At 44.4% G+C, this 26658-nt stretch overlaps 1 protein-coding gene across 7 annotated transcripts in view; it reads left to right on the forward strand.

Moving 5' to 3' along the window:
* Positions 1-21986, forward strand: part of STAU1 (staufen double-stranded RNA binding protein 1) — a gene marked incomplete at its 3' end in the record, with an annotated part of 48378 nt that extends 26392 nt beyond the window's left edge. For 5 of the 7 annotated variants that reach the window (XM_080404593.1, XM_080404595.1, XM_080404597.1 and 2 more), the window contains 7 exons: positions 1701-2020; positions 2708-2830; positions 4406-4491; positions 5139-18228; positions 18946-19081; positions 19931-20057; positions 21394-21986. In XM_080404593.1, coding sequence (XP_080260719.1) covers positions 1701-2020; positions 2708-2830; positions 4406-4491; positions 5139-5226 — 617 coding nt within the window. Of the gene's footprint in view, positions 1-1700; positions 2021-2707; positions 2831-4405; positions 4496-4590; positions 4634-5138; positions 18229-18945; positions 19082-19930; positions 20058-21393 lie in introns of those variants that run through there. The other 2 variants (XM_080404596.1, XM_080404599.1) reach the window with 2 other exon arrangements.
* Between the last annotated feature and the right edge of the window lie 4672 nt (positions 21987-26658).

Here is a 26658-nt window from a genome sequence, read left to right on the forward strand (position 1 = left end):
GTGTCTGGAGCTTTCGGGGGGCTCAGTTCAGAACTGAGCTTGGTTCTGATCCAGGGACCAGGCTCCTCCTACCAACAGCAGGAGTGAAGTGGGGGTAATTTCTGGGGGGGAAAAGGTAAGGGGAGGAGGAGAGATCAGCCTCTTCGGCTCAGCAGAACACTTCTCTGGTGTAGGGTTCAAATGAGGATGGGAGCAGATTCCTTGGGAAAAGGGTTGGGGTTTCTGCCAGCTGGGAATAGCCTTCTAGATTTGGAAGAACAGTTGCAGGTTAGAAGATGCCCCAGAAATGTCACTCTTAAGCCTGAGGCAGAGCTGCGATGGGAGGCTGGTGCTGAATTTGTTGGGGCAGAGTTAGCTTTGCTGTTTGGCCCTGTCGCCTTACAGATGTTGAGGAATAACTGCAGTATGTTAAAGGCTTTTCCTGGGACGAAGACGAGGAAGGGTGTCAGTACTAACTGAAATTGGTCTTCCTAAAGCAGAGTTGGAGAAGGAAAGAATGGCTTTGTAGTACACAACAACCTCTTCACCTGTGCTTGGTCTCTCGTGACTGAGAGAGCAAGGAGCTGTGCCTGCATTTATTTCAGACAGTTGGTGGTTGTAGTGGTCAGATCCACAGATGCCTGTCTGGAACAACAAACCCCCAGACCTGCCCACCCAGTATACAGGGTTGGCTTTCTCTAATGTAAACTGTGGGGAGGAGCCGTTAGGGAAGGTTTGTCTCTTGCAATGTATTTCTGTTGTGAATAGTACATTTCAGGTGCTTTCTGTGTTGAAGTACAGTTTTGTGGTTTAAATGATAAATAGTTGGGATTGACTTGGACTTTAGTAACATTTTACTGCATCCATAAGATCTTAGGTAAACTTCCTGACTTCTTATTCAAACTTTGCCATCCCGGCTTTCTCCCATCTACAAGTTACGATTTTCAGCCTTAGACTTGAAACAGCTCAGTCCTGCTGAACTTCAATCTGTTCTGCCATAACAGTGACTCCTCCTTTCAGTGGCACTGTCTTCGCCGCCTTTCTTTAGCGCACCTCTGTAGTTTTCCTCCACAGTTCTGTGTATATGTCTCCCCTGTAAAAAGCTGTTCTTATCCCTCTTAAATATAACTTACACCATAACGTCAATAAATTGCTATCAATTGACTGTGGTGGCATATTTGCTGTAAATAGTATTTCTTGCTTCCTCATACCGTGCTAATGTTACATTTAACCTTATCTACCTGTTGACATTTTCACAATACGCAGTTTAAACTTTGTGGACTATCTGGCACTGTCTTTACAATATTCAACAGTGGCTCTGGCCATTCTGTGGTTTCATTATTTGCTCCTACAGTTTAAATAATGACATAAAAAATTCTGAAACCAAAAGATGCATCTAGAATGTGGTTGCAACTGTCTGAGGTATCTGTAAGCTTGACTAACCTGGAGAAGCTGCTCCCGGAGGTAAAGGTGCTCTTTCGACAGATGCAGGTGTTGCCCTGAATGATTTATTCAGTAAGCAATCTCGTTTTGATTATGCTGAATCTCTGACCCACCAAAGGCAAATCAAGCTTGCTAAGTTCGTTAGCATTTCAAAAGTAATTTGAAACAATCTTTTTTCAAAACTGGCCTTTGATGCCTGTATATGCCTTCATGTGCCTGCAAAAGGCCTCAGAAATAGCTAGCGTCTGTCTGTTTCGTATGTACCTCTCTCTTCTCAGGTAATAAAGAAGATGAGTTTAGGATGCCTTATCTCAGCCATCAGCAGCTTCCTGCTGGAATTCTTCCTATGGTCCCTGAGGTTGCACAAGCTGTAGGAGCCAATCAAGGACACCACACCAAAGAGTTCAGTAGGGCAGCCCCAAATCCTGCCAAGGCTACAGTAACAGCAATGATTGCTAGAGAGCTATTGTATGGTGGTACTTCTCCTACTGCTGAGACCATATTAAAGAATAACAACTCATCAGGCCACGTACCCCACGGACCACTCACTAGGCCCTCTGAGCAGCTGGACTATCTTTCCAATGTTCAAGGAATCCAGGTAAATGCTCAGCTTTGCAAGATTTCTTCCAAAGCTATCCAAACTGGTCCAGCCTGTTGTTTGTTCTAAAGCTTTGTAGTTCTGCTGGTGACTGACGTATTCTGAGGCTGCTTGTTAAGCTGAAATTTGTCTAAATATTTTATTTTACCTATGAAATGTACTGAATTTTACAGCTTTTTAATTTAGTTTTCAAATGTGCATGCCTGTACTGCATCCTCAGCCTTAATTCAGGGCTACTCCCAAACCTTGTATGAATTTGAACTTAGCTGATCTGAAGTCAGTTTTTTGAGTAATCGTTCGTATATTACCATTTGCTGTAAGCTGTACATTTTCTTGTGTTTCATCCCTTTAATCAGAATTGCATGCAAGTTCCTATATTAATATGTTAAAGGAGCTCAGCAGATTAAGAAGTGTAATAGGGAAAGTTTTAAATACAGATAGTTACGATCACAGTAAGAGTCCCAGCAACAATCATTAAGTAGCCACTTTTATTCAGAAGGCTTGCAGAGCTCTCATGATTACTAAAAAACATTGCAAGTCACACTTCAAACTAAATGGTTCTACTGGCTGACAGAATGATTAAAAGTAAGGCTCCGCTTCACATATATGTGTAAATAATCTGTTGCACTTGTGATATTTCCTGTACTTGGTTAACTGAAAAGAACTAAATCCTTCTCTTTTCTTCAGGTTGAATATAAAGACTTTCCAAAAAATAACAAGAATGAGTTTGTATCTCTTATAAACTGTTCCTCTCAGCCACCACTGATCAGCCATGGAATTGGAAAGGATGTAGAATCTTGCCACGATATGGTATGACAAATATTGCTGCGCTGCTTTCTCTTTGCCCTTCAGTGAACTGGGGGATGCAGCAGATAGACCCAGGGTTTCATGTTACTGCTGGATAGCAGTGAATTCAATGCTGTACAATTCCCTGGCTAATTTTTGTCTGATATTTCACAGGTTGCTGAAATAATTGATTAATAATATCAGAATCTAATGTAAATAACCTTGAAAAGACTTAATATATGCTCACAGTTTGGGTCCACAAAAACTGTGTTGGCTTTATCTTGGTATTATTTGCATGAGCACGTAAGAAAGAAAATGTATGAGAAGGAAACTTTCAAAACATAAGAGCATATCAGGTTATTTTCCGTAATGGAATGGGCTGATGTTTCATTGGGAACTGTAATACTTGGGTTCATGTTACCAGACTTCCTGCTGGAACAGAATCCAAGATGGAAGAAATGCAATTCACCATTAGATAGAAGGAGACACGCTAAATTTGTTAAGTTCGCTTTGTAAATAAGATCTTTTATAAACAGTAGCTGAAATACTTCTTTGTGAAAGAATGAGTCTTAAGACTGTAAACTGTAAGGGACTTTGTCTATAATAGACATTACATATTGCTAACGATATGGACGCAGTTGTAATTTGAAAGGAGTTTCATTCTTTTGGTATCCAGTGGTGACCTGAGTACTGCCTGCAGGCTACAGTAATAGTTTGCAATGTGTAAACATACCCAGGAAAACCTGGTTTTACTGATTTGTGTACTAAAAAAAATTTGCAGTAATTTTCTAATGGCTATAATTCAGTACAGATGTCTTTGAACTCTGTCACTTAATTTTGACATTTTAATACCCACCTCTACATCCTGCTGTAAAGAGCCTCCTGTAAGGCATGAGTCGGCGCAGGAGGTAGAAGGGAAAAGGACAGCCGGTTCAGAGCTTAAATATTGTGACTGGGCCAGCGTGAGAACCTTGCTCTGTTCAGATGCTCAGCTTTCACTAATGCATGTGCCGTAATTAATCAGGGGTATTCTGAAAAGGTGTGCCTGAACCTGGTCTGAATACAGTTGAAGGCAATTCTCAGTTCTCAAAGGAGGTGACTTACTTTTGCATTACCCATGCCACATCGGGTCGTCTTTTAAACACTCACACATGCCCTATCTGTGTTGTCTTTTTTATTCTTATGTAACTTGTTTTCTTTTTCTGCAAAGGACTTTTTTTGTTCTGTGTATTTTGATGTCCTTTGTTTTAAGCTCTGTACAGTTTTAAGCCATTACTAATTTAGTGTCTTTTTCCATGATATTAATAGCACTGCTGAATTTTATCCCATTGCAAAACAAATGCAGTGCGAATCCCCCAGCCACAGCACCATTCTGTTGTTTAGATGTAGCAAGATGAAATTCTACACCATTGCATTTTTTCCACCATAATGATGCATCTTAAAAACAAAACAAAAAAAAACCAACAAAAAAAAAAACAAACAAAAAAAACCCTACCAAAATTAGAATGTTTACTTTATTTTAAATGAGTCCTGGTCCTGCTTTCACTAAATGAATGAAACGGACTCGAGCTGAATTGCTGACTGCTCTCTTTTCTGTAGGCTGCATTGAATATCTTAAAGTTGCTGTCTGAGTTGGACCAACAAACCACAGAGATGCCAAGAACAGGAAATGGACCAATGTCTGTGTGAGTGTGACCCATTGACTTTTCCTTGCATTAATGAAAACCTCTAACCCTATGATGTTCTATAAACAAATAAAATGTGACGGTGTTTCTCTTTGCCAGAAAAGTTAAAATGGGCTGTTACCTTCTTCAGGAGGAGAAGAGGGTAGGTTTTGTGATCAAGCCTGTAATTTTCATGTGCCAAATGCAAGTACTGAGCAGGAACAAGGGGATAAATTGTAATAGCTGTGATACAGAGGAGTTCGGACTGTGATCCCTCTGCTTAAACGATTTGTTCGTGTATATTTGTAAATAGTGTGACTTTGCAGTGTGTTGAAGTGTTACAGCTGCTCCTCTCTTTCTAGAAATCTTCTGTACGTAAAATGTAAACGATGTATAGGTATCACAGCTTGCTTTCAGCAGAAACTGGAGGGATTGAAAATTACTCCCTTGGACAAGCTAAAAAAAATAAGTGTAGCCTCTCACTTAGATAATAAGCTGTCAAAATGGCGGAATTAACAAAGTGCTAATTGATTGAAAATGGAGGCCATTTATATGGAAACACCTTGTTATATATATGCCCCTCAAATATTTTGTATCAGATTTAGAAGCATCTTACTCATGGAAATTGTATTTTATCTCCTAAGTAACAGGTGTTTTCTCATTTGTAGATGTGTGAAACAAGAAATGGAAAGTGATCCTCTTCTCAAACCAGCTAACTCAAACACTTTGGGACAAACACTGGACAGCACTGCCTAAAAAAGGCTTTTGACTGGACCCAAACCGAAAGCACCAGAGAAAATCAAATGCTTCCTATTAATGTAACCTAACTGTTTTAGAGTGCTACAGTCTTTACAACCTACTGTAGTGTCTAAATCATAACCGTTGCTTTTTCTTCAAACAGTGATAAATTTTTAGTTTCATTATGTTGTTTTGATTGAAATGACACTATAAATTTTTCATTTAAAAGTTTCTTAATTGTATCTAGAACAATAGCACAGTTTAGAAACTTTGTCTTCTGAGACTGACATGTTATCTGTGAACTAACTTGGGAAGATCATATCCGTGTATGTGGTTATTTTGTTTTTATTGAAATAGCACAGTTTCACTGGAAACAAATTGTGTGCCCACCATTTTAAAAAGTCCAATATTTTCGCAAACCTAGCTTAATTATCCAACGGTTGAATGAATTAAAACACTTTAGGAATTTTAAACTTTGTTTGATCATTTTTGGTTAACTTCTAGTTTTCTTGAGTTGGGGGGGTAGGGGAACTCGAATGCAACATGACTTTAAATGATCTGTCATCTATGTTTTAAGGATTGCGTGTATAGATGGCACACGGCTCACTACATTACAGGATATGATCTCAATGTAGTGCATATAAAACTGCAGATTGATTTTCCTTGAGTGCTTTATACTGTTTAATTACATCTCCATGTAGGGCTGAAAAAAATTACCTATGTTTATATATAAACTGTGTTGCTTTTGATGTTGTGTTATTGCGCACTGAACTGTGTGCAATAAAGTTTTTTGCATATGGTCCAGGTAAAGCACGATAGCCTTGCAAGTTAAGTACTGCTTCAGTTCATTGTTTACGCTGGAATTTTTTCTCCCCATGGAATGTAAGTAAAACGTAGTGTTTGTCACCAATAAATGGTAATACTAAATTTTTTTTGGTTAATTTATTCTTGTATGCCACTACAGGGGCTGCTTTTTTATAGGATTTGTAATGCTTGTGATATAGTACGGGCAGTATTGTAAAGCTATGGAGTAACTGTACAATGGTTATCAATTACATATAAATAACTACTATTTAGTAATGTGGAGGATGTGAAAGCCTGGCAAGGTCAAGGAAATTCAAAAGTAACGTGGGTACATTTTGTTATTTGTGCCACAGTGTGTTAGTGCAAGTGTATTAATGGGAGCTTAAAGTTACGATTATGACAAGAAACCTGGCACACAGGTTGGTATGATTTCAAAGTTTAAGTCTCTACTTTTAAGTTTCCTTGTTTGCTTGTAATTTGAATCATAACCTTGCCTTGCACTTAGTAATTTTTGGGGAGTAGTACTTTCAAAACAAAACAAAACTTTCCCTCTAGCAACAAAAGCTGGCACCGTAGACTGACACATGACAGTGTATCATTTGGATGTGGACTACGTTCAGTGTGTACTTAACTAGTAATCTGTAGCAGCACTTCCTAAACACCTGTTTGCAGTGTGTGTAGTAACTCTTGTCACAGAGAGCCGTTACTGCATATGCTGCGTCTCAAAGCTAAATGTCTCGGCCACTTCATTTGCATTATTGAAAGCAGTTGGGCCACGTTAACTGCATACCAGACTTCATTGAATCGAGTTGGTTTTGATCATTATAAGCAAAAAAAAAAAACATTGTAAAGGTTTTTTGGGGTTTGGGTTTTGTTTGGTTTTGTTTTGGGTTTTTTTTTTTTTTTTTTACATTTGTAGAACTAAAATGCTGTACATTTAAAAATTAAAAGAAACTTGCTAGGCTGAGGCTTTGTATTGCAAATTCTTACAACTTAGAAACTACTTACAAATTTATGTTGGAAAACACATCGATAGTGGGTGTAAATGGTCTCCCTGCCTTTATCCGCTGCTACTTAGGAGTCTTCTCTTTAGGTGGGACTACAGCCTATTCTGACTGTTTTGCGGCATTCATTTGTTGATAGTGCTGTGTTCCGTATTACCTGATGTAAGGTACTTTGCCGTGGATACCTCTGTTTCAGTAATCTTAAATGCATCTGTCATCTTAGAAGTGCTATGTAAGAGAAGGTTCTTTTGTCAAAAACCTTGTAGTCACAGCCTCATGATGGAAGCCTTCAGGTCACTGTGTGGATTCTAGGTAAGCCAAAGTGAGCTTGAGATAAAAGTGTTTTTTCTGGAGCACTGCCGTCGCTTGCTTTTCTGGTTGTCTCCCCTGTGCTTGACGGAGCGAAGGCTAGAAAGAATGGCTACATATTATATGCGATCACCTGAAGGCTTTATATGACACTTCTGTTCAACAGATACTAAAATATTCTACAAAAAATAAAAATATGAGAAAACTGAGGTGAAGGTGAAATTCTCTGACCACAGCAGTCTAGCAGACTAGTACTGGTACAAAGCTTACGTTTCTCAGCACTAGCAAAGTGCCGTCCGCAAGACACCTCACCTTCTTGGATTCATTCTTTGAACTTTTGGTTTTGATCTTAGGAAACCTTTTGACTGCAAGTGAATGAGCTGGAGCTTTCAAATATGAATATTAGTTTACATTAGCTTGGGCTTCATGCCATGTGTTTCAGTAATGATGCCATTATAGAAAATTTAAGTATAGGGTCCATTCCAAAATTACTTTCTCTTATTCAGATCTTTATTGCTTGGGGTTGTTCTTCCACAAGTGGATTTTACCAGGCATTTTTTCTCCCCATTATTTTGACTCTGCTTAAATTACCACAATTTTAGTAAATTAATGCATTTTTCCTATGTTTCTCAGAAAGTATTTTTGAGCGCTAATAATAATTAATAATAATATGGCACTACTAATCTGAGTGTTCCAGAACCTGCTGCACATTTAGTAAATTGTCAGATTTCGCACTCAGAATGTTTAGTTCAGCTACAGAAAACTTCCCTTTAATCAGTTTCAATTGGGAGTCAGGAAAACGGTATTTAATCCGATCTATCGGGCTCGTAACTATTGTGCTAACAACTAACAACACCTGCTACAATGATCTTGTTTATTTTCAGTATTTACCACGTTACTACCCAGCCTCTTAAATCCTCCAGCCAGTGTTCTGCAAGTCAGGTTGCCCTTGGGTCACTGCTGCAAGGTGCAGAGGAAGGAGGTCTGATCCTGCAGGGCTTCCACTCCTGATTTAGTAACTTGTGAGGGCAATTCCTGAGGAGGCAGGTCACTGGGGGACGGGAGAAGTAATGTGGCAGAACGAGTCACTGAGTATCAGTGCGTTTCAGCCTTGTTCGTTTGGACCTTTTTTAACACCTGCCTATCCTGCTTCCAAATGCAGAGCACACAGGCTTAAAAGAGGTAGCTGAGGAGTTTGGAAAACAACAGATCCTGGAAATATTTATGTTCATTTTCCAACAGTTCAGCTTGTAAATAAGATCAGCAGAGACCAGACAGTGTAAGTAACACATTTTCTTTCACCAAAGAAAACATCCTGTCTGTACTCCCTCACGCGCCTAGACTTTGACAGACTCCAGCCTCGATGTTATTTTCTGGTATTGGAAAGAAAGCACTCGTACCGCTTTCTCTTTGCATTGCTTTCCATCAAGCCTTTTCTTAGTCGTACAAGTATACAGCTGCACTTTGTAGTGGCTCTTGTCAAAAGAATTGCACTGTGCCACTGTTCTTTGAAGAGATGCAGTCGAATGTCTCATCTAAGAACATGAAGAGTGGCTTTGTAGATGTGCTGCATATGAAACCTTTCCAGCACTGTGTTATCAAGCTGTACAACTGCTGCTCAAGTCTCCTATGTTAAGTAAGAAGTTGCGCTCTGAAGTTGGGGTACACACAGGAAGGTAGTCCATGTTCAACCGGGGATTGTGGAGTATTATCTGCTTTCTTGAATGGGTCAGTTTGCTATCCTTGAGACAAAGTTTTTTTGTGAGACTGCATCACAAAAAAGTTAAAAGAGAATAATGAAAATTGGTCAGGGAATTTTTTTCTTAAAGCAGAATATTTTGTTAGTAGGAACTCTTGACTCCCCAAAGGAAGAAACATGACATTTCATGATCCTTAATTCTTGGTTTCAGGATGGAGAGCTTAAAGAAAAGGATTTGTGCAAAATTTATTTTTGGGAATGCTGACCTGTAGGATAGCTAAAATGTGCCTACAGAATGAGAAGCAGCCTGGATTCACTGTGATACCTGTTATTCAATAATAGTAAAATACATTCCCATAATGTTGTGGTTGTTGCTTTGGTTTGGTTTGGTTTTGGATATAGACAGCTGGTATTTCTTTCAGAAAGGATTTATCCTAAGGGACTCAGTTGGTGAGTCTGGAGTCAGCAGGGGAGTTATTCTTGGTTCTCAATTCTCCAGCCAAGTATTAGTAACATAGATCAGAGTTAAATGTGGCAGTACTTGGAGTTCCACTGCAATTACTGTGTTACCTAAGGATCAAACCAAAATTCTTTTCTAACCCACTGATCAAAGTTAAAAATAGTTTTATTCTGTCCTAGTATATATAAAGACAAATGGTGGAGGTTCAAAAAGTGCCTAACTGCAGGAAGGGATAGGGTATGTGTATACCACTTCACTAGTCTGCATTTGTGAAGCAACCACATAACAGTTTGCTGCTTTTATTGTGAAAGTCTGCAGATAGAAACCAACAGAGTAAGTGTGATTCCATGTTAGGTCTTCCTCAAGGGCTTCTATGTTTAAGTGATTTTATTTAGATGATGACTCTGTTTAAGCTGAGACAAAGAACTGTTGCTCCAGAGGTGATTACAAACCTGAGAATACTCAACTTCATCTCTGTGGCTGTGACTTGCTGTGTCTTCCCTTTACCTGCTGATTGGATATGTACTTTAATACCCAGGAAATTCTGAGCACGAACCTGAATATCCCATGGAAGGAGGCTGGGGAAAAAAAATCAAGTTGTTAGAGCAGATTTCTAGGGTATTCATTTAATCTCTGGATTAGAACTGAATAAAAGCATACAGATGGCAAATAATACTTACCCAAGAGTGTATTTTGCTCTCAAAAAAACCTCAAATTATTTTGTATACCACTAGCAGTATCCTAATGCAACAAAATTGTATTTGATCAGAAATGAAAATATTATCGGTTTTTTAAACTTTACTCATTCTAACACTTCCAATTTCACACTTTTAGCCAGCTGCTAATAGAGAATGTTTTAGATTTTAAATGTCCCATGTTAACGATGCAGAAAATACTCTTCACAGAGCATGTTTTCAATACTTTCATTCTCTACGACCATTCTCTTATTTTTCTATATTTCCAACCAGAAGATAGTACTTTATGTTTAAATACCTTTTTTTTTTTTTTTTTTTAGGGAATCCCAACCCTGTGTTAAGGGACAAAGGCTCTGATATTTTTCATGTCAAAGTCCAAACGCAAAATCTGTTTGGGGACAACTGGGTATCTTTACAGATAATTTCCTATTTCCTATTCTCCGTTTTATCATGGGTACAATCTCCCAAATTGGCGATTTTAACATTTTAAAGCCACAACCAAGTACATCACAGTACAGATACATATTGTGGTCTGATTGCTAGGTATTGCTTTCATTCTGTTTTCACACAGTAGCTTGGTTTTAACAGAGATGGGCCATATAGCTCTTGCCTAGAAAAAACAACTGGGAAAAGAAAGCATCTCTGGGAAAATGAATCCATTGGTAGTTTGTTGTACATAAGATTCAGTATAACTGTCCTACAAACTGCCACTACATTTGCATAAAAAGTTTGTAAATTCCCGTTAAAGCTTGTTAAGTAGATACAGAGGAGATTATGTATTAAAATGTTAAGCCACCAAGTTATTTTAATTACTAAAGTGGATAAAAAGTTGAAGAAAATGGGCTACTTCAAACTCACAAAGGCTAAACATTTAAATAATTCTCTCTTTAAGCAATCTTAGCAATAACTGTTGTGCTTTCTCTTGTACTGTGTAACCTCAAAGATAACTGGTGTTTTCAGTGAGTGTTTTAACTCCTTGTTTTTCCGTGTGGTAAAGGGCTGATGTAGAAACCCAACGCTGATTTCTATTTAAAAGAAAAAATGATTTTTAAGAGTAGTTTTTCACTAACACCTCCCCATTCCGCTGTTCCATAATTGTATGCAGATAGGGAAGATGTACCTAGATTAAAGTGATACTTAAACAGGGTCAAATGCAGACCTCTCATCATTCGTCAGGCAGCTGGATATAACTTCACTGATTTTAATGGCTTTTTGCCACATGCTGAATGTGGTGCATTTTTGTTTACACTGGACATTAAACAGAGCTAGTCCCACTTCAACAAGCACGTGGCAAGTGTTCAAACCACCAATGTGCACAAGCTTGCACATATTGCATCCCCAAGCACTTGAGCCCATGGTCTTCTGGGCTACCCAGGGAGGGAATGATGTTTCCAGATACCCTGTGAATGCTGCCATTCCTTCCCATTTTCTTGTCTATCAGTACTTTTTGTTGGCACTTTCTTTTGGGAAGCTGGTTTGGCCTGTAGTTATGTGGCATACTCACCCCTCCCTTCATAAAGATGCCGACTGTCTTCCTCCCCTTCTGTCCGTGAACAGGATCCTACTCCTAGAACAGTTAACATCTCTTAAAGCAGGCTTGAAGATTATCTGGCTCATGATGGACAGCTTCCTACATCTGTGAGGTATATGAAGTATCTTTTCTTTCCTTAGGGGGAAACACGTGTCAACGAAACGTTCCATGAGGTGTTCTTCCAAACTCAGGTGGAAGTCAGAGCACATGCTGTACTCACGTTCAGCGTTGTGTGGGGTCCTGTGCTCTTCACCTGACTGCCCTGGAGTGCTGTTGAAAGATCACTCCAGGCACTGCTCTGAAAACAGGTCAGCTCCTACAAGATGCATTTTCTCTTGGTCCTGTCTGCCTACCATAACACCTCCTGATCCCAAGAAGCCACTAGCAAGGCTTGTGGTGCCTCCTGATTGTAGCTAATAATACACTGCAGATTAACTAAACTGTTTATCTGTTGAACCAAAGCATTTCCATATGAGTTAAACTGAAAAGGAAAAGTCTTGTAAGGTATTGGACCTCTTGCATGTGTTCTTTCAACACTGCAGCTGAAAAGCTTGTCTCATGTAAATGGACTAAAAACACTTGGATATTTTTGCAAGATAAAGAAGGATGTAAATTCTAAAGTCACTTTTAAGTTAACACCATATTGGTCTGCAATTTCCTCTGTCTTTTTGCTCCATCTCTTTCTGTCAGAACAGTGTCTTTCATCAATGCCTATGTAAAAAACATTTGCTAATAATCGAAGAGAAATCTGTAAGCCATCAAAGCTCCCTTCTCCCTCCAAAAACGTTTTCTGTAGAGTCTAGCCAATAAATTTGCAAAATTTTACTGGTGTCATGCAGCATCTGAAATTGCTGCATCCTCGGTACAAAGCTGTTAACAAGGCAGTTGCTCGTCTAACAGGCATTTATTGTTTCCGTGTTTTAAGTGGTTTATCTGAGCTTGGAAATACTGTTGAAACGTTTTGATCAATTTTAAGGGTAAACCTGGACAGATGCATATAATCAGCAGAGGACTTAGTCCTGCAAGGTGGAGTTCTCTGGCTCACCCCACGACTTGCTGCAATGCCCATACCCTAAAAAACCACAGCATCCCTGTGGAAAGTTTGCATTCATCAGAAAATGAATGTTGGGATCTCTCTGTAGGAGTGCTTTGGTGATCCTGGTGATCCGACCTCTCTGCTGCTGCAGACAGCCCTGAAGTTCCTGCTACAGTCGCACTGTAGCCATGATCCGTTTCTATCATTTCTGGAAGGAAACCCTTGACAGTCTGTAGGAAACCATAAAAGAGGCGCTCATTTATGTGCAAATAGGCCCATTAAACTAGTGAATCTGAATACATCTCCCTGTTGGGTCTCTTGCTGAAACTCAGCTGGGTCATTCACAGTCTTAATTTCTGTCTAGTTTTAGCTCCAGGCTAGAAAAATTCTGGCTCCACAACTAAACTACAGCAGTTTCTTTCTTACTGCCCTTTAATCCATTCTGTGACTTTTGTGTTTGGAATTTTTCATATTCCAAATGACCAGTGTGTATTATTTGGCAGATGCTTGTTAAGACTTTTTTTTCAATACTTTGTCAGTGCGCCATTTTATTTTATTATTGCAGTGCTCTACAATGAAATTGCTGACCCAACAGTTCAGAGAGATCTCTTCAGGGCTTTCTTGATGCATACTTTTTTTTAAAAAAAAATCTATTACAAAATGTTATACTGGAAAACTACAATCTGTATTAGAATTTGCCTGAATATTGGAGGCATCTGGTGCTGGGTTTTTAGTTGAGGTTTTTATGTGGGGAAGTCAGAGGCTGCATCCCAGTTGAAGTTTGAATTTCTTCATATTCAGTTCTGATTTAAAAAGAACCCCAAACATAACAATGTAGCAGTTGGATGCTGGCATGTGAAATATTTAATCATCCCATGAGATTAACAAGGTCTTGTTTAGCAATTCAGAAGCATTTCTTCTTTCATCAGGTTTTCCCTTCCTAGAGAAAAAGACTGATTCTGTGCTAGCACTCCGTGTTGGCATTTGGAAGAGGCTGAAAACATGTCCCTGTGAAGCCTGGCATACAATACAAAAGCATTCTTTAGAAATCGTGGTGCTTTTAAAAAAACACATGTGACCAAGTGCCTTTTAACCTTTTACCTTCACTTTGGCTGTTCTTGCAAGGTTAGACGGAGGAACTGCTCCTGCATGACTCCTACAAGAGCAAACACAGGGACACAACACTGGAGAGGTCCAGCCCCAGCACATGGTTCTTGCCTGCAGCTGCAGTGAATATCCACCCTGTGCAAGAAAAGGGTGCAATTGTCCTGCAGCCAAAAGTCCTGCTGATCAGCTGTGAGGCAAAGCTTTCACAGGCTGGCTGCTCTGGCCAGCAATGCCCCACAGAAGAGGTTCCTCCATAAGTAAATAACAAGGAGAATTGGAACCTGAAGATGTTCTGACTTTTGCTGCCTCTTGAGGAACTTCCTGAGTTCAAGAAGTCTTGCTACAATGAGCCCTGACTGGGCTGAAGAACTCATCTAGCTGAAGAGATTTTCAACATGTTTCTGCCAAGGAGAATAAAGCCCAGTGAAATCAAACAAATTTGACATTAAGTTCTGCTGCAGCTGTTCAACGTCCCAGACCTTCCCATTTTTCTTTCCTTGGCAAGGTAGGCAACACAAATCACATTTAAGGTTTCTTCTGCGTTGCACATGTGACATGGGTTTGCAGTGTAACAAGATTAGTTTTCCCTGTAATCCTCTTAAAATGTCCTTCCTTTGATTGTCTTTTCATCTTTTGGTGTTCTGGAACTTGGATTAATGGGATTGAGATTTATTCCACAAGTCCTGTTTGATAAGCTGCTTTCAAGAATTAGTTGCCTACAAACACATTTAATTTGGAAAAAGCATTTTAATGGTAGCTGAATTATGCAGTGTTATGCCAAACATACTGTAAGGCCTATATATGTACTTGCAGTATGTATGTCTGTAGATACTACTAGACAAGGAGGTGACTAAGACAGGCTTGTTTTGGAGTGTCTAAAATATCTCACATGGCTTCTCTAGGCAAAGTTGCAGAGCCTTGGCCGTGTGTTTGCAAACTAGCTGACAAATTGACCACGTGCCTTTTCTTGTTCTCATCACATTTCAAGCACCACCCTTGAACCACCCCTTCCATTGGTCCCACAGGTTATATTCGCCTGTCAAGCAGCTTGATCTGGTCCCCTTGTCACTGAATCCCTGTTTAGTTAGTAACACCTTGATACCGAAGTAACAGCTGGTTTGCTGAAGCACTGATGTGACAAGTCACCCAATGCTAACACTTCATACAACTGAGAGTGAGCAACTGAACAGCTATGGCTGGTGCCTTGACATAACCAGTGTGCGTTTTACAAATGGAAAACCCCAATGCATGGAGCAATTACACGATTCTGAACTAGACTAGACCACAGCTGCTTATTGCAGAACTAACTCAGGTTTGTTCGGCTCCTGTGTTTAGTCCAAAAGACCACCCTGCTGATGTAAAATTAGCATATGGCTTTGTGCCTTCCTCTGCCTGTCCCCCTGCCTCTTAAACTTTGACTCCATTTCAACCCAATCTCTTTAGCTGGTCTTATTCTAGTGACAATAGTTCCTCCCTTCCCCAGGAGGTGCTGTGCAAGAGGGTCACGGCTGCAGAACATTTCCGAATCATACGGTGGCATCCCTGCTATACAGTGACCACTGGTGAGGGATGAAACGCTGTGTCTGGCTGATCTTTCAGAACACGAACAGATGCACACAATCTGTGTGAGTGTAGGTCAGTGAGAATACCGTCAGCGGGTATTCAAGGACATCATGTGGCAGGAGTCCACTGGATGCGGGTGACTGGATTCATACCCCATGTTCAAAGTGAACTTCTAGCTTAAAATCACTGCATGCAGCAATGCTCAAGCAAGATGCTAGGCCGTTCTCATTGCAGACACATCCTTTGCTGCCTCATTCCTCAGGTTACTCCGAGGCAAGCTCTTTAATGCAACATCACATGCCTGTCTGTGGCCACCTGAAAACAAGATGATGGCTGCTGGGCTGGTCCCCCCGCCGCAGGCATTGCCCCAGTGACAGGCCCGAGCTGGAACCCGGGTGCGCATCAGCGGGAGCCTGAGCTGGGGGAAAGGAGCGGTGTAAGGCAGCAGTCTCGGAATTAAACTGGAGGGAAAGGAGTGGTGTAAGGCGGCAGTCCCGGAATTAAACTGGAGGGAATGGAGCCGTGTAAGGAGGCAGTCCCGGAATTAAACTGTCTGGGGGCTCCTGCTCCGGATTAAGGTTTGATCACAGGCTTTATGTTGTGCATGCCTGTGGACAAACCACTAAACATCTCCAAACCCTTTTTTTTTTTTTTTTTTTTTTTTTTTTTTTTTTCCAAAAGCACACCGGCCCATGCAGGCAAAGCCCGTTGCCCGCACCGACGCCCCAAGGCCGGGACCACGCAGCACTCGCCCAGCTCCGAGCCCCGCAGCTCCAGGCAGCGCGGCGGGAGCAAAGGCCGCCCCGCGGGGCCATGGCCGGGGCTGGGGCCGGGGCCCAGCCCCGCAGCCGCCGGGCGAACCGGCCGCCCCGCCGCCTCAGAGGCAGCCCGGGCCCCGCCGCGGCGCTGGGGCGGGCCGCGGGCTCCGAGCGCGCACCGCCATGAGGGGAAGGCGGCCAGCACGCGGCGGCGCGGCCGCGGTCCGCCCGGCCCTTCGCCGCGAAATGGCGGCCCCGGCCGCCCACGCTGCCAGGCGCACCGCGCCGCGCCGCCACCGGCCCGCCGGAGCACCGAAATAACGACGCTGCCCCCCGCCGCCCCCGGGAGAGACCCCCGGCGGCGAGAGCGGAGCGGAGCGGGGGCAGCGGCCGCCCCCGCGGTCCCGCCCAACATGGCGCCGGAGCCCGGCCTCCCGCCTCAGCGCGGGCGGGGCCGGGGCGGGCCCGGGGGCCCTATAAATTGCCTCGCTCGGGAGTCCTCGCCCTCTTGCTCCGGTAAGGCTGAGGTGGGTGTGGGCTGTGGGGGGTGGCGGGGCTGGGGGGTGCGGGTGTCCTCTCCCGCCGGGCCTCCCCGCCTGAGCTGGCTTTAGGCGGCCGCCGGCGGCGCTTCCCTGTCGGTCCCGCTGAAGGAGCGGCCGCGTGGGCTGGCGGCATGGCCGCCTCTCCGCCCGGCCGCGGGGCCTCGGGCCCGGTCGCACACGGGCCCGGTGGTGTTTCCCGGCGGGCGGCCGCGCTGGCGGGGCTGGGGGCAGCTCCCTCCCCGGCCGGGCGGCGGTGGGGGTCGCTCGCTGCTCAGGCCAGGTCGCGCCTGAGGCGCAGCGGGGTCCTGCGTGCCGTGCGGGCGGGGCCCCGGCCTCTGCAAGTGGGCCATGCTAGGCCCTTAAAGTAACCGCTTCTCACTGTTTGAAAGTGCATATATATATATATATATATATATGGGGTTTTTTTTTTAAGAGTTACAGGGTTGCTCCTGCAAGGCCTTGCCGGGTCGGTGTCCCGTGAGGCTTGGCAGCAGCCCGGGGGGGGCCGCAGAGCGCTGCCTCCCGCCGGAGCCATGCGGCCGGGCCCTTTGTGCCTCCTCTCGCTCCCTGTGCCAGGTGGCACATCCAGCTGGGCGAGAAGCCTGCGGCCTGGGCACGGTATGGGTTGATGGCCTCAGCCCCTGGCGGGTGCCCCGTGGCCGCAGGGCTGGGACCAGGCCTCGCTGGAGGCACACGGCGTTCTACTGCAGCCCTGCGTGGGGCAGGGCAGGCCTGGCCTGGCCGCCCTTGGAGGGGACGCTCGTTCTGGACTTTCCAGCCCTGCCCCTTGCTGGTGGGTGTGCATTGGTGGTCACCGCATGGGCGATGCCATGTTCGGCCGAGCTGTTCCCTCTACCTGAGATATGACCGCAGCATTTACTGCCCCATATGTGACCTGCTTTTGTGTTGGCAAGGTGGAAGTCTCACATGGCCATAAAGCCTAAGCCTGTAAGAGTGCATAACCTGTTATTTCTGCCTGCCGCCCTTTAATTTCTATCTGTCTTGCTGCCTTGTGCTCTACCCGTATGTCAGTGGTGTTTCTCTGGACTTACACGCAGTTTCCCCTGTCCCATGAGCCCACTGAGCGTGCCAACCATCTAGCTCTTTCAAGGGAAGGATTTGCATGAATTAACTTGCTGCCCATGGGTCTAATGGGGGAGGTGGGAATGGCGCAGCTGCTGTGAGTGTGCAGCCACCAAAGCCCATGGGCCTCGCTGGTGTAAGTGATGACTGAACTTTTTTCCCCATCAGAGCGACAGTGTTGATTTCTTACTGTTCAAGCCAGGTCACATCTGATGCACCAGCAGGGGAGTGCTGCTGTGTCCCACACCCCGGCAGGGCCTGGTGCTAACTGTTCCCTTTGGTTTTACTCACAGCGTTCTGCAGAGGCAGTGGGGGTGTTGAGCCTCTGGGAGACCTGATGTGATGGCTGTAGCTGATGGAAATAAGTACGTGATGAGGGCATTTGCCTGGTTTGCTCCGCCATGCCTGAGCCTTCAGCGAGTAAAAGTGGTAAGTCCTTAATGTAGCTGTTGATCACTGGTTTAAATTAAAGATGGTGGGCAAGCACCTTTCTGTAAGAAGTTGTTCCTGGATACTTTACCGATGTGTAAAATTTGAGCATTATCCTAAGGTAATGTAGAGGTGAAGTACAGAGGTTTTCCTTATCAGTGCAGGCTGAGCAGGAGCAGGATGGTGGTTTACAAGCTCTGTCCTGTTTGTTTCCCTGATGCATTCATTCTGTTCAGAGCTTATGTTAAGGACACCCTGCATGGGGACATGCAGGTAGGTGCTGCTCAGAGCAGCTTCCCCAGCAAGGGACAGGAGCCAGCCTGACTGCAGAGTCCCTTTGGAAGAGAGGTGGTGGTTTTTCTGCCTCACCCCTTGCTGGCCAACTTAAGGGAGTGTGAGGGGATTGCAGATGTGCAGTGGTGGCCATATACCAAGTGTGCATGGCCTTTCCACTTCTGCCATTAGTTCACTCGGTCCCTGTGGATCTGCCAGGCAGGGTGGGAATGTGGTGCAGCTGCTGTGAGTGTGCAGCCACCAAAGCCCTGGGCCTCGCTGGTGTAAGTGATGACTGAACTTTTTTCCCCATCAGAGCGACAGTGTTGATTTCTTACTGTTCAAGCCAGGTCACATCTGATGCACCAGCAGGGGAGTGCTGCTGTGTCCCACACCCCGGCAGGGCCTGGTGCTAACTGTTCCCTTTGGTTTTACTCACAACAGCGTTCTGCAGAGGCAGTGGGGGTGTTGAGCCCCTGGGAGACCTGATGTGATGGCTGTAGCTGATGGAAATAAGTATTTGATGAGGGCATTTGCCTGGTTTGCTCCACCATGCTTGAGCCTTCAGCAAGTAAAAACGGTAAGTCCTTAAAGTAGCTGTTGATCACTTGTTTTAATTAAATTAAAAAAAATATGGTGGGCAAGTACCTTTCTGTAAGAAGTTGCTTCTAATTTGTTCCTGGAGACTGATGTGTAAAATTTGAGCGTTAGCCAAAGATGATGTAGAGGTGAAAGTACAGTTTTCCTCGTGCAGAAGCATTGCAACAAGGTCCTTTGTGCCTCCTGTTGCTGCTGTTCCAGCATGTCCAAGGTAGCAGGTGTGGCTAGTGAACAGGAACCAGCAGGGCACGGAATCTGCAAGCTGCATCAGGACAGGCTGAGCAGGAGCAGGATGGTGGTTTACAAGCTCTGTCCCGTTTGTTTCCCTGATGCATTCATTCTGTTCAGAGCTTATGTTAAGGACACCCTGCATAGGGACATGCAGGTAGGTGCTGCTCAGAGCAGCTTCCCCAGCAAGGGACAGGAGCCAGCCTGACTGCAGAGTCCCTTTGGAAGAGAGGTGGTGGTTTTTCTGCCTCACCCCTTGCTGGCCAACTTAAGGGAGTGTGAGGGGATTGCAGATGTGCAGTGGTGGCCATATACCAAGTGTGCATGGCTTTTCCACTTCTGCCGTTAGTTCACTCAGTCCCTGTGGATCTGCCAGGCAGGGTGGGAATGTGGTGCAGCTGCTGTGAGTGTGCAGCCACCAAAGCCCTGGGCCTCGCTGGTGTAAGTGATGACTGAACTTTTTTCCCCATCAGAGCGACAGTGTTGATTTCTTACTGTTCAAGCCAGGTCACATCTGATGCACCAGCAGGGGAGTGCTGCTGTGTCCCACACGCTGGCAGGGCCTGGTGCTAACTGTTCCCTTTGGTTTTACTCACAACAGCGTTCTGCAGAGGCAGTGGGGATGTTGAGCCCCTGGGATACCTGATGTGATGGCTGTAGCTGGCAGAGATAACTCTGAGGTGCCTGGTTTGCTCCACTATATGTGTTCCTTGGACAAGGCTGTAATGGTAAGTCTTTGGTCCACCTATGTTTGTTGGTTTAAATTTAAAGGGAAAATCACCTTTCTGCAGGGCAGTTGCTTCTGTAGTGCTTTAACCAGTTAAGTGTCCCTGGAGGTTAAGTTTCCTTTTACCGTCTTCCCTGAAAGGGTTTGTTCGTGGTTCTGTATGTGAGATTTATCAAATGTCATTGATAACCTTTTAATGTTCAGCTGAAGAGCTTTAGACCTTTTTTCCCCCCCCATTGCGTTGGCAATGCTTATGCAGAGTTCTGTTTTTAGCCAAATTGACTGATTACACAGATGCAAGATGCTTCTGTTCCTCATGTGGCTGTATGTTGAGGCTACACACTCTTGTAACTCTGTTGTGTGTAGCATACATGTAGTTTCCCTGCTTTGAGGGGTGGGCAGCACTGGAGGGTGCTGTCTGCCCATACCACAGTGACACTGATTGTATAACACTATCTGATGTGTAAAAGACTTGAGGATGAAAAGTGAAATAATTCCTGCTTTCAGAAGATCTTGAGTAAATGGTAGAGAGCTCTTGACAGGTTTCAATTTAACTTTGAGGGCATTAGCATAGCTTTTTTGTTTTGCCCCACGTAAGCAGTGTTAAAATGTGGTGGTGCTTGAAGTCTGGGAGCTTTGGGTTTTGGGTTTTTTTTGTTGTGGTTTTTTTTTTCCTGCCCACCCCCCAATGGGAGGTTCTCTCAATGCCTTGGACAAATGTGGATCAAAGAGCTTCCAGCAGTGTGTCTACTTGCAAGAGAGGGGTTGCTTTTGCTGTTTTTTTTTTTTAAGGTGAACAGTGTGCAATTGAAAAATCAGCTGTCTGATTAGGATTTCAATAATGCTGTAGAAAATGTGCTTAACAGAGCTCTTCCATTGGATAAACTACTGCTGTTGCTGGCTTCACTCAGTTACAGCCTTGTGTTACTGTTCAGGTGCCTGTTGTGCAGCTATTGTCTCTCCAAGGAGGATGAAGTCTCCTTGGTAGCCTGTATCTGTGAAGAGTGTGAATGTAACCCTTCTGTATGGTACTCTTGAATTCAGAAGGAGTATGGTCTGTGTCAGAAGGTGAAGCTGGTAGAGCTGACCAAAGATGTTACGTTATTCCAGTATTCTCTTCTCAGTCAGCTCCCCCGGCTTTTATCAAGGACTGCTCCAAAACTGCAAACAATGCAGTTTGAAGAGCACACCCTGTCTGCAGTGCCTAGCAGTGAAGAAGTTTTTGATGTTTGCAGAGCAGCCCTGGCTGTCTTGTTTTTTTGGGGGGGATTTGAAAGCTATGTATTTGCTGTTTGTGGCAGAGTGGACTGACAAAATGTTGGCTGTTTTCTTGACAGGTTGAGATTTGTCAGAAGTTGTCCTGGGACCTGCTGTGATTTCAGTGTACTAGCAGAAAGCTGTCTTCTGCTAATGATGTCCCTCTCCATGCTGCTGCCTGTGATCGTGATCCCTTGTCCAAGCTACAGCATTCACATCACCCTGCAACAGCTCTGGTCTATTCTCAGAGCTAGCAGGAGTGATAAATGTGTCCTGCCAGCTTAAGGGCGAAGGGTGTTAAATTTTTCTTTCCCTTGGTATGAGGCGTTTAACTGCAATGGATTCTGGAACTTGCTGCATGTTTAATGTAATTGGATGTTTTTGTCTGCAAGGGCTGCATTCATCACCTAACAGCTGTTGTTATCCTACCAGGATTATTAAAAACAAGGAATGCTCTCTTTGAAGAGCAATTGTCAGGTATGGGAGGATGGCCTTCTGTGTAAGGAGGGGGTGAGATTCAAGTCTAGGCTCTCCCCTGTTACCTGGAAAGGTTTGGAAATATATTATTGGCAGCCTGTGAAGTGGGGAAGGGGTGTCTTTGATACTGCAGCGCAGTGTACGTTTCTGTACTGTTTAGAGCCTATTTTTAATAAAATAAGAGTACTGGGTAGAACTCGGCTGGTGACTGAAATTCTCTTTACACACCTTTTAACAGCCAATTTCTGGATCTCCTAATAGTTTTTGGGAGTTGAGTGGCAACAGTGCTTCTGTGTAGTGGTTGCTTTACATACCTGCTGCCTCCAGCTAGGAGAAGGGCATGATCTCATGGCAATGTAGCTTCACATACCCTGAAGGAAAAGTGCTTCGCCGAGACTTGTGCCTGCTGCTGTGCTGCAGGAAGTGTCACGGGCATGGCTCTGTACACAACGGCTGGGTGCTAAAGGTCAACAGGTCTGTGCTGGACTGACGGGAGAGGTGTAGTATGTACTTTGGCTCTGTTTGGACAAGGACTCTCCCATAGCTTCTCCCTTAGATCCTGTTGCTGAGAGCAGCTGGTGTAAATGATTCAGTGGGGGGATTTTAGCTGGCCTGCTAAAAGGTGTAGATTAGCATGTTTATAGGTAAGTCACTGGCTTTGCAAATTCTTGCATACATGAATTGCAGAAAGGTGACAGCAGTCTGGGAAGGTAAGGAAGCTGATGTCAGCTTATGTGAGGATTTGAACATTTCCCTGGTGCAGTGTGTTCAGCTAGTAGGGGATGACTGTGCTTCTGGTGAGAGAGACTTAATGGCAGATGTTCATTCAGATCGTGCAGCCTTCCCCTGGATGCTGTTTGGCAAACTTCCAGGTTTGCAGAGCAGGAGAATGAAATGAGAATTGTGCTCAAGTGCTGAAGTAGGGAACCACTAAAGAGGAAGCTAAAGGCTTTTCCAATACCTAATTTCCTAATACCAGAGAGGCAGTCAGGAGCCCTAACATATATTGCTTCCTATACCTCTGACTTTCAGATCAATTGACTACACATCTGGCAGCAGTAGAGGTGAAAAATCTGTCAATGCACCTGTGCTGTGTGGTGTCTGCACACAGAAAAGGATTGAATGGAGTGTTTGCTCTGCAGGGAGGGAGAAGGCATTTTCCATCTGCTGTGCCCATTAGCCTGGAAGTCGGTGGTGTCTGCATGATGCACAAACAGGCCGTGGCAGATGCTTCATGCAGGTCCTCATCTGGTACCATTTGTACACCCCACTGGCAATGCAAATGAAGTAAATAGCCCCTTCAGATCAAGCTGGTGGGAAGAACTGGGATATATATTAATGCAGTGTCTCAGCAGGTTCGGATTCAAATCCCTGGCCTAATGAAGTAGCTGTTCCCCATATGCCGCTGTTGGGAAGCAGCGCAGCAGGTACATGCCTTTTGGATGGGGTTAAAGACCAATCCCCCCCGGCAGCCTCATTAGGTTCCTGAGGAGCAGGGCTCCCCTGGCAGCTGTTGAAGCTTCCTGGGTTGCTAGTTCTGGGCCTGAGGAAGCTTGTAACTGATGGGTCATACATGCTAGATGCCAGCTTGAGGGGTTGCTGCCTGTACACAGCTGGGTGCACATGCAGGGGCTGCAGTGAGCTGGGCTGGTGAGCTGGCTAGCCCAGTGGTGACCTTTGGCTTAAAGCAGCTCAAGGGCATAAGTGAGGCATGGCTAACAGGCTGAGGAAATGCTTAAGCAATGATTTCCTGCAGCATTTGAAGTATTGCTGTGTCACTTTTACTGCCTGGTAGCAACAGCGTAATTAATATTCTAATATTGGACTGGAAGTTACCAGCCACAAGTTTAGAGGCTATTTCTGCTACTTACAAGCTTAAAAAACTCGGTGGTTTTGGGGGGGATTTGGTATCTGAGCTAATGGTGGCCTTTAGCATGTATGTTTAGAAGCAAACTGCAACAATGGAGGATTAGCTATTAATTAGCATTCAAAGCAGTCTTCCATTAAAAACTGGGTAGATATTTTTCTCGTTAGTATAAGCAGCATGATCTCTTGAAACAACATATTGATGAGGGATCAGAACTGCTGCTAATGTAATTACTTTCATAATCTAATGAGGATACATACCAGCAAGCATGCTCTAGGGTGTGAAAGTGCTGGTTGCCCAGTGGGAGCTGTAAGGACAGATGTAGTTGGAAAATGTTCTCTCCAAGGCAAGTTGCTTGGGTTGAGATTCAAGCACTGCTGCTCTTGCATGTATGCATAGGGATGGAGGACAAAACTGCCTGGGGATAATGGATCCACTGTGGGCAACCTGTGAATGGTCTCTAGCCTGGATGCACGGGCTAGCTGGAGGAGCCATATGGCATATGAACTTCAGCGTGAAGCTCTCTGACCTGGCATCTGTAGAGGGTGCTGTGAGCATGCGTTGCCCAAAGCTTAGTAAGGGCCAGATGGAATTTCTGCACCAAACCGTCCATTTGGGGGGTTCTGTGCGTATGTAGTCAGGATTCTTTCACCTTACCCCTATAGCAATGTGCTTGCTGTAATATCCCTCTGGACCAGTGGTCATTAGCTTATCTGAAAGAACAAGAAGTTTGACAAAGTGGAGACAAACCCTGAAAGTAAAATCTGAACTTGTCAGAGGTGCTTATTTGGAGGAGTTAGAGGTGGAGGAAGTCTTCTGTGCTGAAAGGCTTTTGCTTCAAAGCTCTCATCTGCTGGAGTTTCTGGTGTGCCTGCAAACAGCTGGGTACCTTGCTGTGGCTTGAATTTACATCTGTGTCTTCTGGAGCCAGTTTGGGTCTGGAGAGCATCCCCTAGCACTCCTTCCACACCTTTGCTCCAAATTCCCACATACAGCGCTCAAAAATGTGATTGTGACTGCCTTTACCAAAAGTCTGTCTGGACAGAGTTTCAGGAAAATGAGGATATATGGTGAGCACAGACTGGCAAAAACAGGCTGCGGGGAGTCGTATTCTTTAGTGCCGTAATGTCTTTTTTTTCTGCTGTATGGAATATCCTACCTACAGCTGCTGCTCCAAACACCCTGGGTAACGGAGAGCTGGCTGAACTTGCCTGTGGCCAGCTGTGGGCTCTCGGCAGCATTGTGTGCTATGGGCTCAGATAACTTTCCGGTGTGTAACCATAAGTTATTCAAATACTTTTCAGCTACAGTGGACTTCCTAGTACAACTGTTACAGCTGAGTAATGAAGTAGGCCTCCCGGTTAATAAAGAAACCATCAAACAAACTATTCTACATATATTCCCATGCATGGAGGGAAGATGACCCCATTTGAAAATCTCTTAATATAGCCTTTTGATAAAAGATGTGGGGGGAGAGGTTTAACACTGAATTTAAAGCAATTTAAAGGTTTCCTCCTCAAAGCTGTCCTTAGCATTTGTTGTCCCATTGCCTGCCTGACTTCTGCATGATCTGGAGTGTCTGCTGGTTGTTTTGCATGTGAAGATGAAGGCCAGGAGGTATGTTTTGGACGAAGGCTGGCTTACAGCTTTTCCTCTGCGGAGAGCTCCCTACTAGCTCTCAGAGGCTGGCAAAGGATAATCACAGCATGTCCAGAGGTCATATTCTGCTGCTGTGAAGTGGCTGAACAGGGCAGTGAGGATTAAGGCAGAATTGTCAGTTCTGTCAGTTATAGCAGGAGGAGACAATACTGCATGTACTTCTGTAATTTTCTAAGACTGAAATCTGGAGTCACTCACTAGGCTGGTATGTTTAAGTAAATGTTTACTTTTCTCAAACAGCTCTGTTTCTTGGTGCCATGAGCATTTGAGAGGAAAATAGCACAGATTATTTCTCTGTCTGATGTTGCTTTTAATAGACATGTTTTCATACACAGAGACACACTTAACATTTGTATTCCCAAAAATACAGGCATCTTTTTGACTGCATGGTGATTATTATATTCTTTTTGAGACCCACCTGTTAAGTAGCTGCATTAGCTTATGGGATAGCACAATCCTTTTACTCATTGCTGCTTCTTCTCTTTGCATTATTTTTTCTGCTTCCATCTCTGCTTAGTGATAGACTTAAGTTATCTGACACATCAGCTGTGTTGACAGGTTAGATGTTACCCTGGACAGCAATGAAGCAAAACTTGGTTTTGTGGTTGCCCTAGGAAGATCCAGGTTTCAGGACACTCAGACTGCCCCACAGGCAGTAAGCGGAAGGCTTTTTGAAGCAAAGGGTTTCTTCTACAGCATCCAGGGTTTTAAAGAGCTGTTCTGCAGTTATGGACTTCTGTTCCTCTTCCACCCCTTTTTGCCAGATCCCTTGCAGTGGTGGGGTGAAGCCAAGTGTCTTGGTTCAGCCTGAGTCTCTGCTTTGGCACTGTGGAGACTGCTGGTTTGTTATAGCACCTAGGGTTCCCAGGCACTTTCCCATCTAAGTGTTGGGTGTAAGGTGCAGTTAGGGCTGAGACCCTTTGGCACTGGTTGTCTTCTGGCAGCCTTCATCTTGCAGAAAACTGCAGTTTATGTCCCTCTTGCTGAGACTTTTCTTGCTCAGGCCACCTGGCTGATCCTCAGGTCAGCTCACGCTGCAGAGGGAGGACTGGTGCTCTTTCAGTGGGGTGAATGGACAGGGGACAGTGAGAGAGCGACCTTCTCAGAAGTTCCCAGTACATACTGCCAAAATCTCCCCTTTGCCTTGTGATACCTACCAAAGACTGGTGCTAAAGGCTTCTAGGCTGTTCCACAGTAAATTGCTCTGGAGAAAAGTGCTGGAGTAGGTTCTCTTTGTGTTTACAGAAACAGGTACTCTGGGGTCTGAAAAAATTCTTTTCACCTGTTTTCTCTGCTCAGTGCCAGCATGAGGCTAGCAAGGGCTGGATGTGGCCCCTGCCAC

This window comes from Falco punctatus (assembly GCF_963210335.1).
Source record: "Falco punctatus genome assembly, chromosome: 10".
Classification (NCBI taxonomy): Eukaryota; Metazoa; Chordata; class Aves; order Falconiformes; family Falconidae; genus Falco; species Falco punctatus.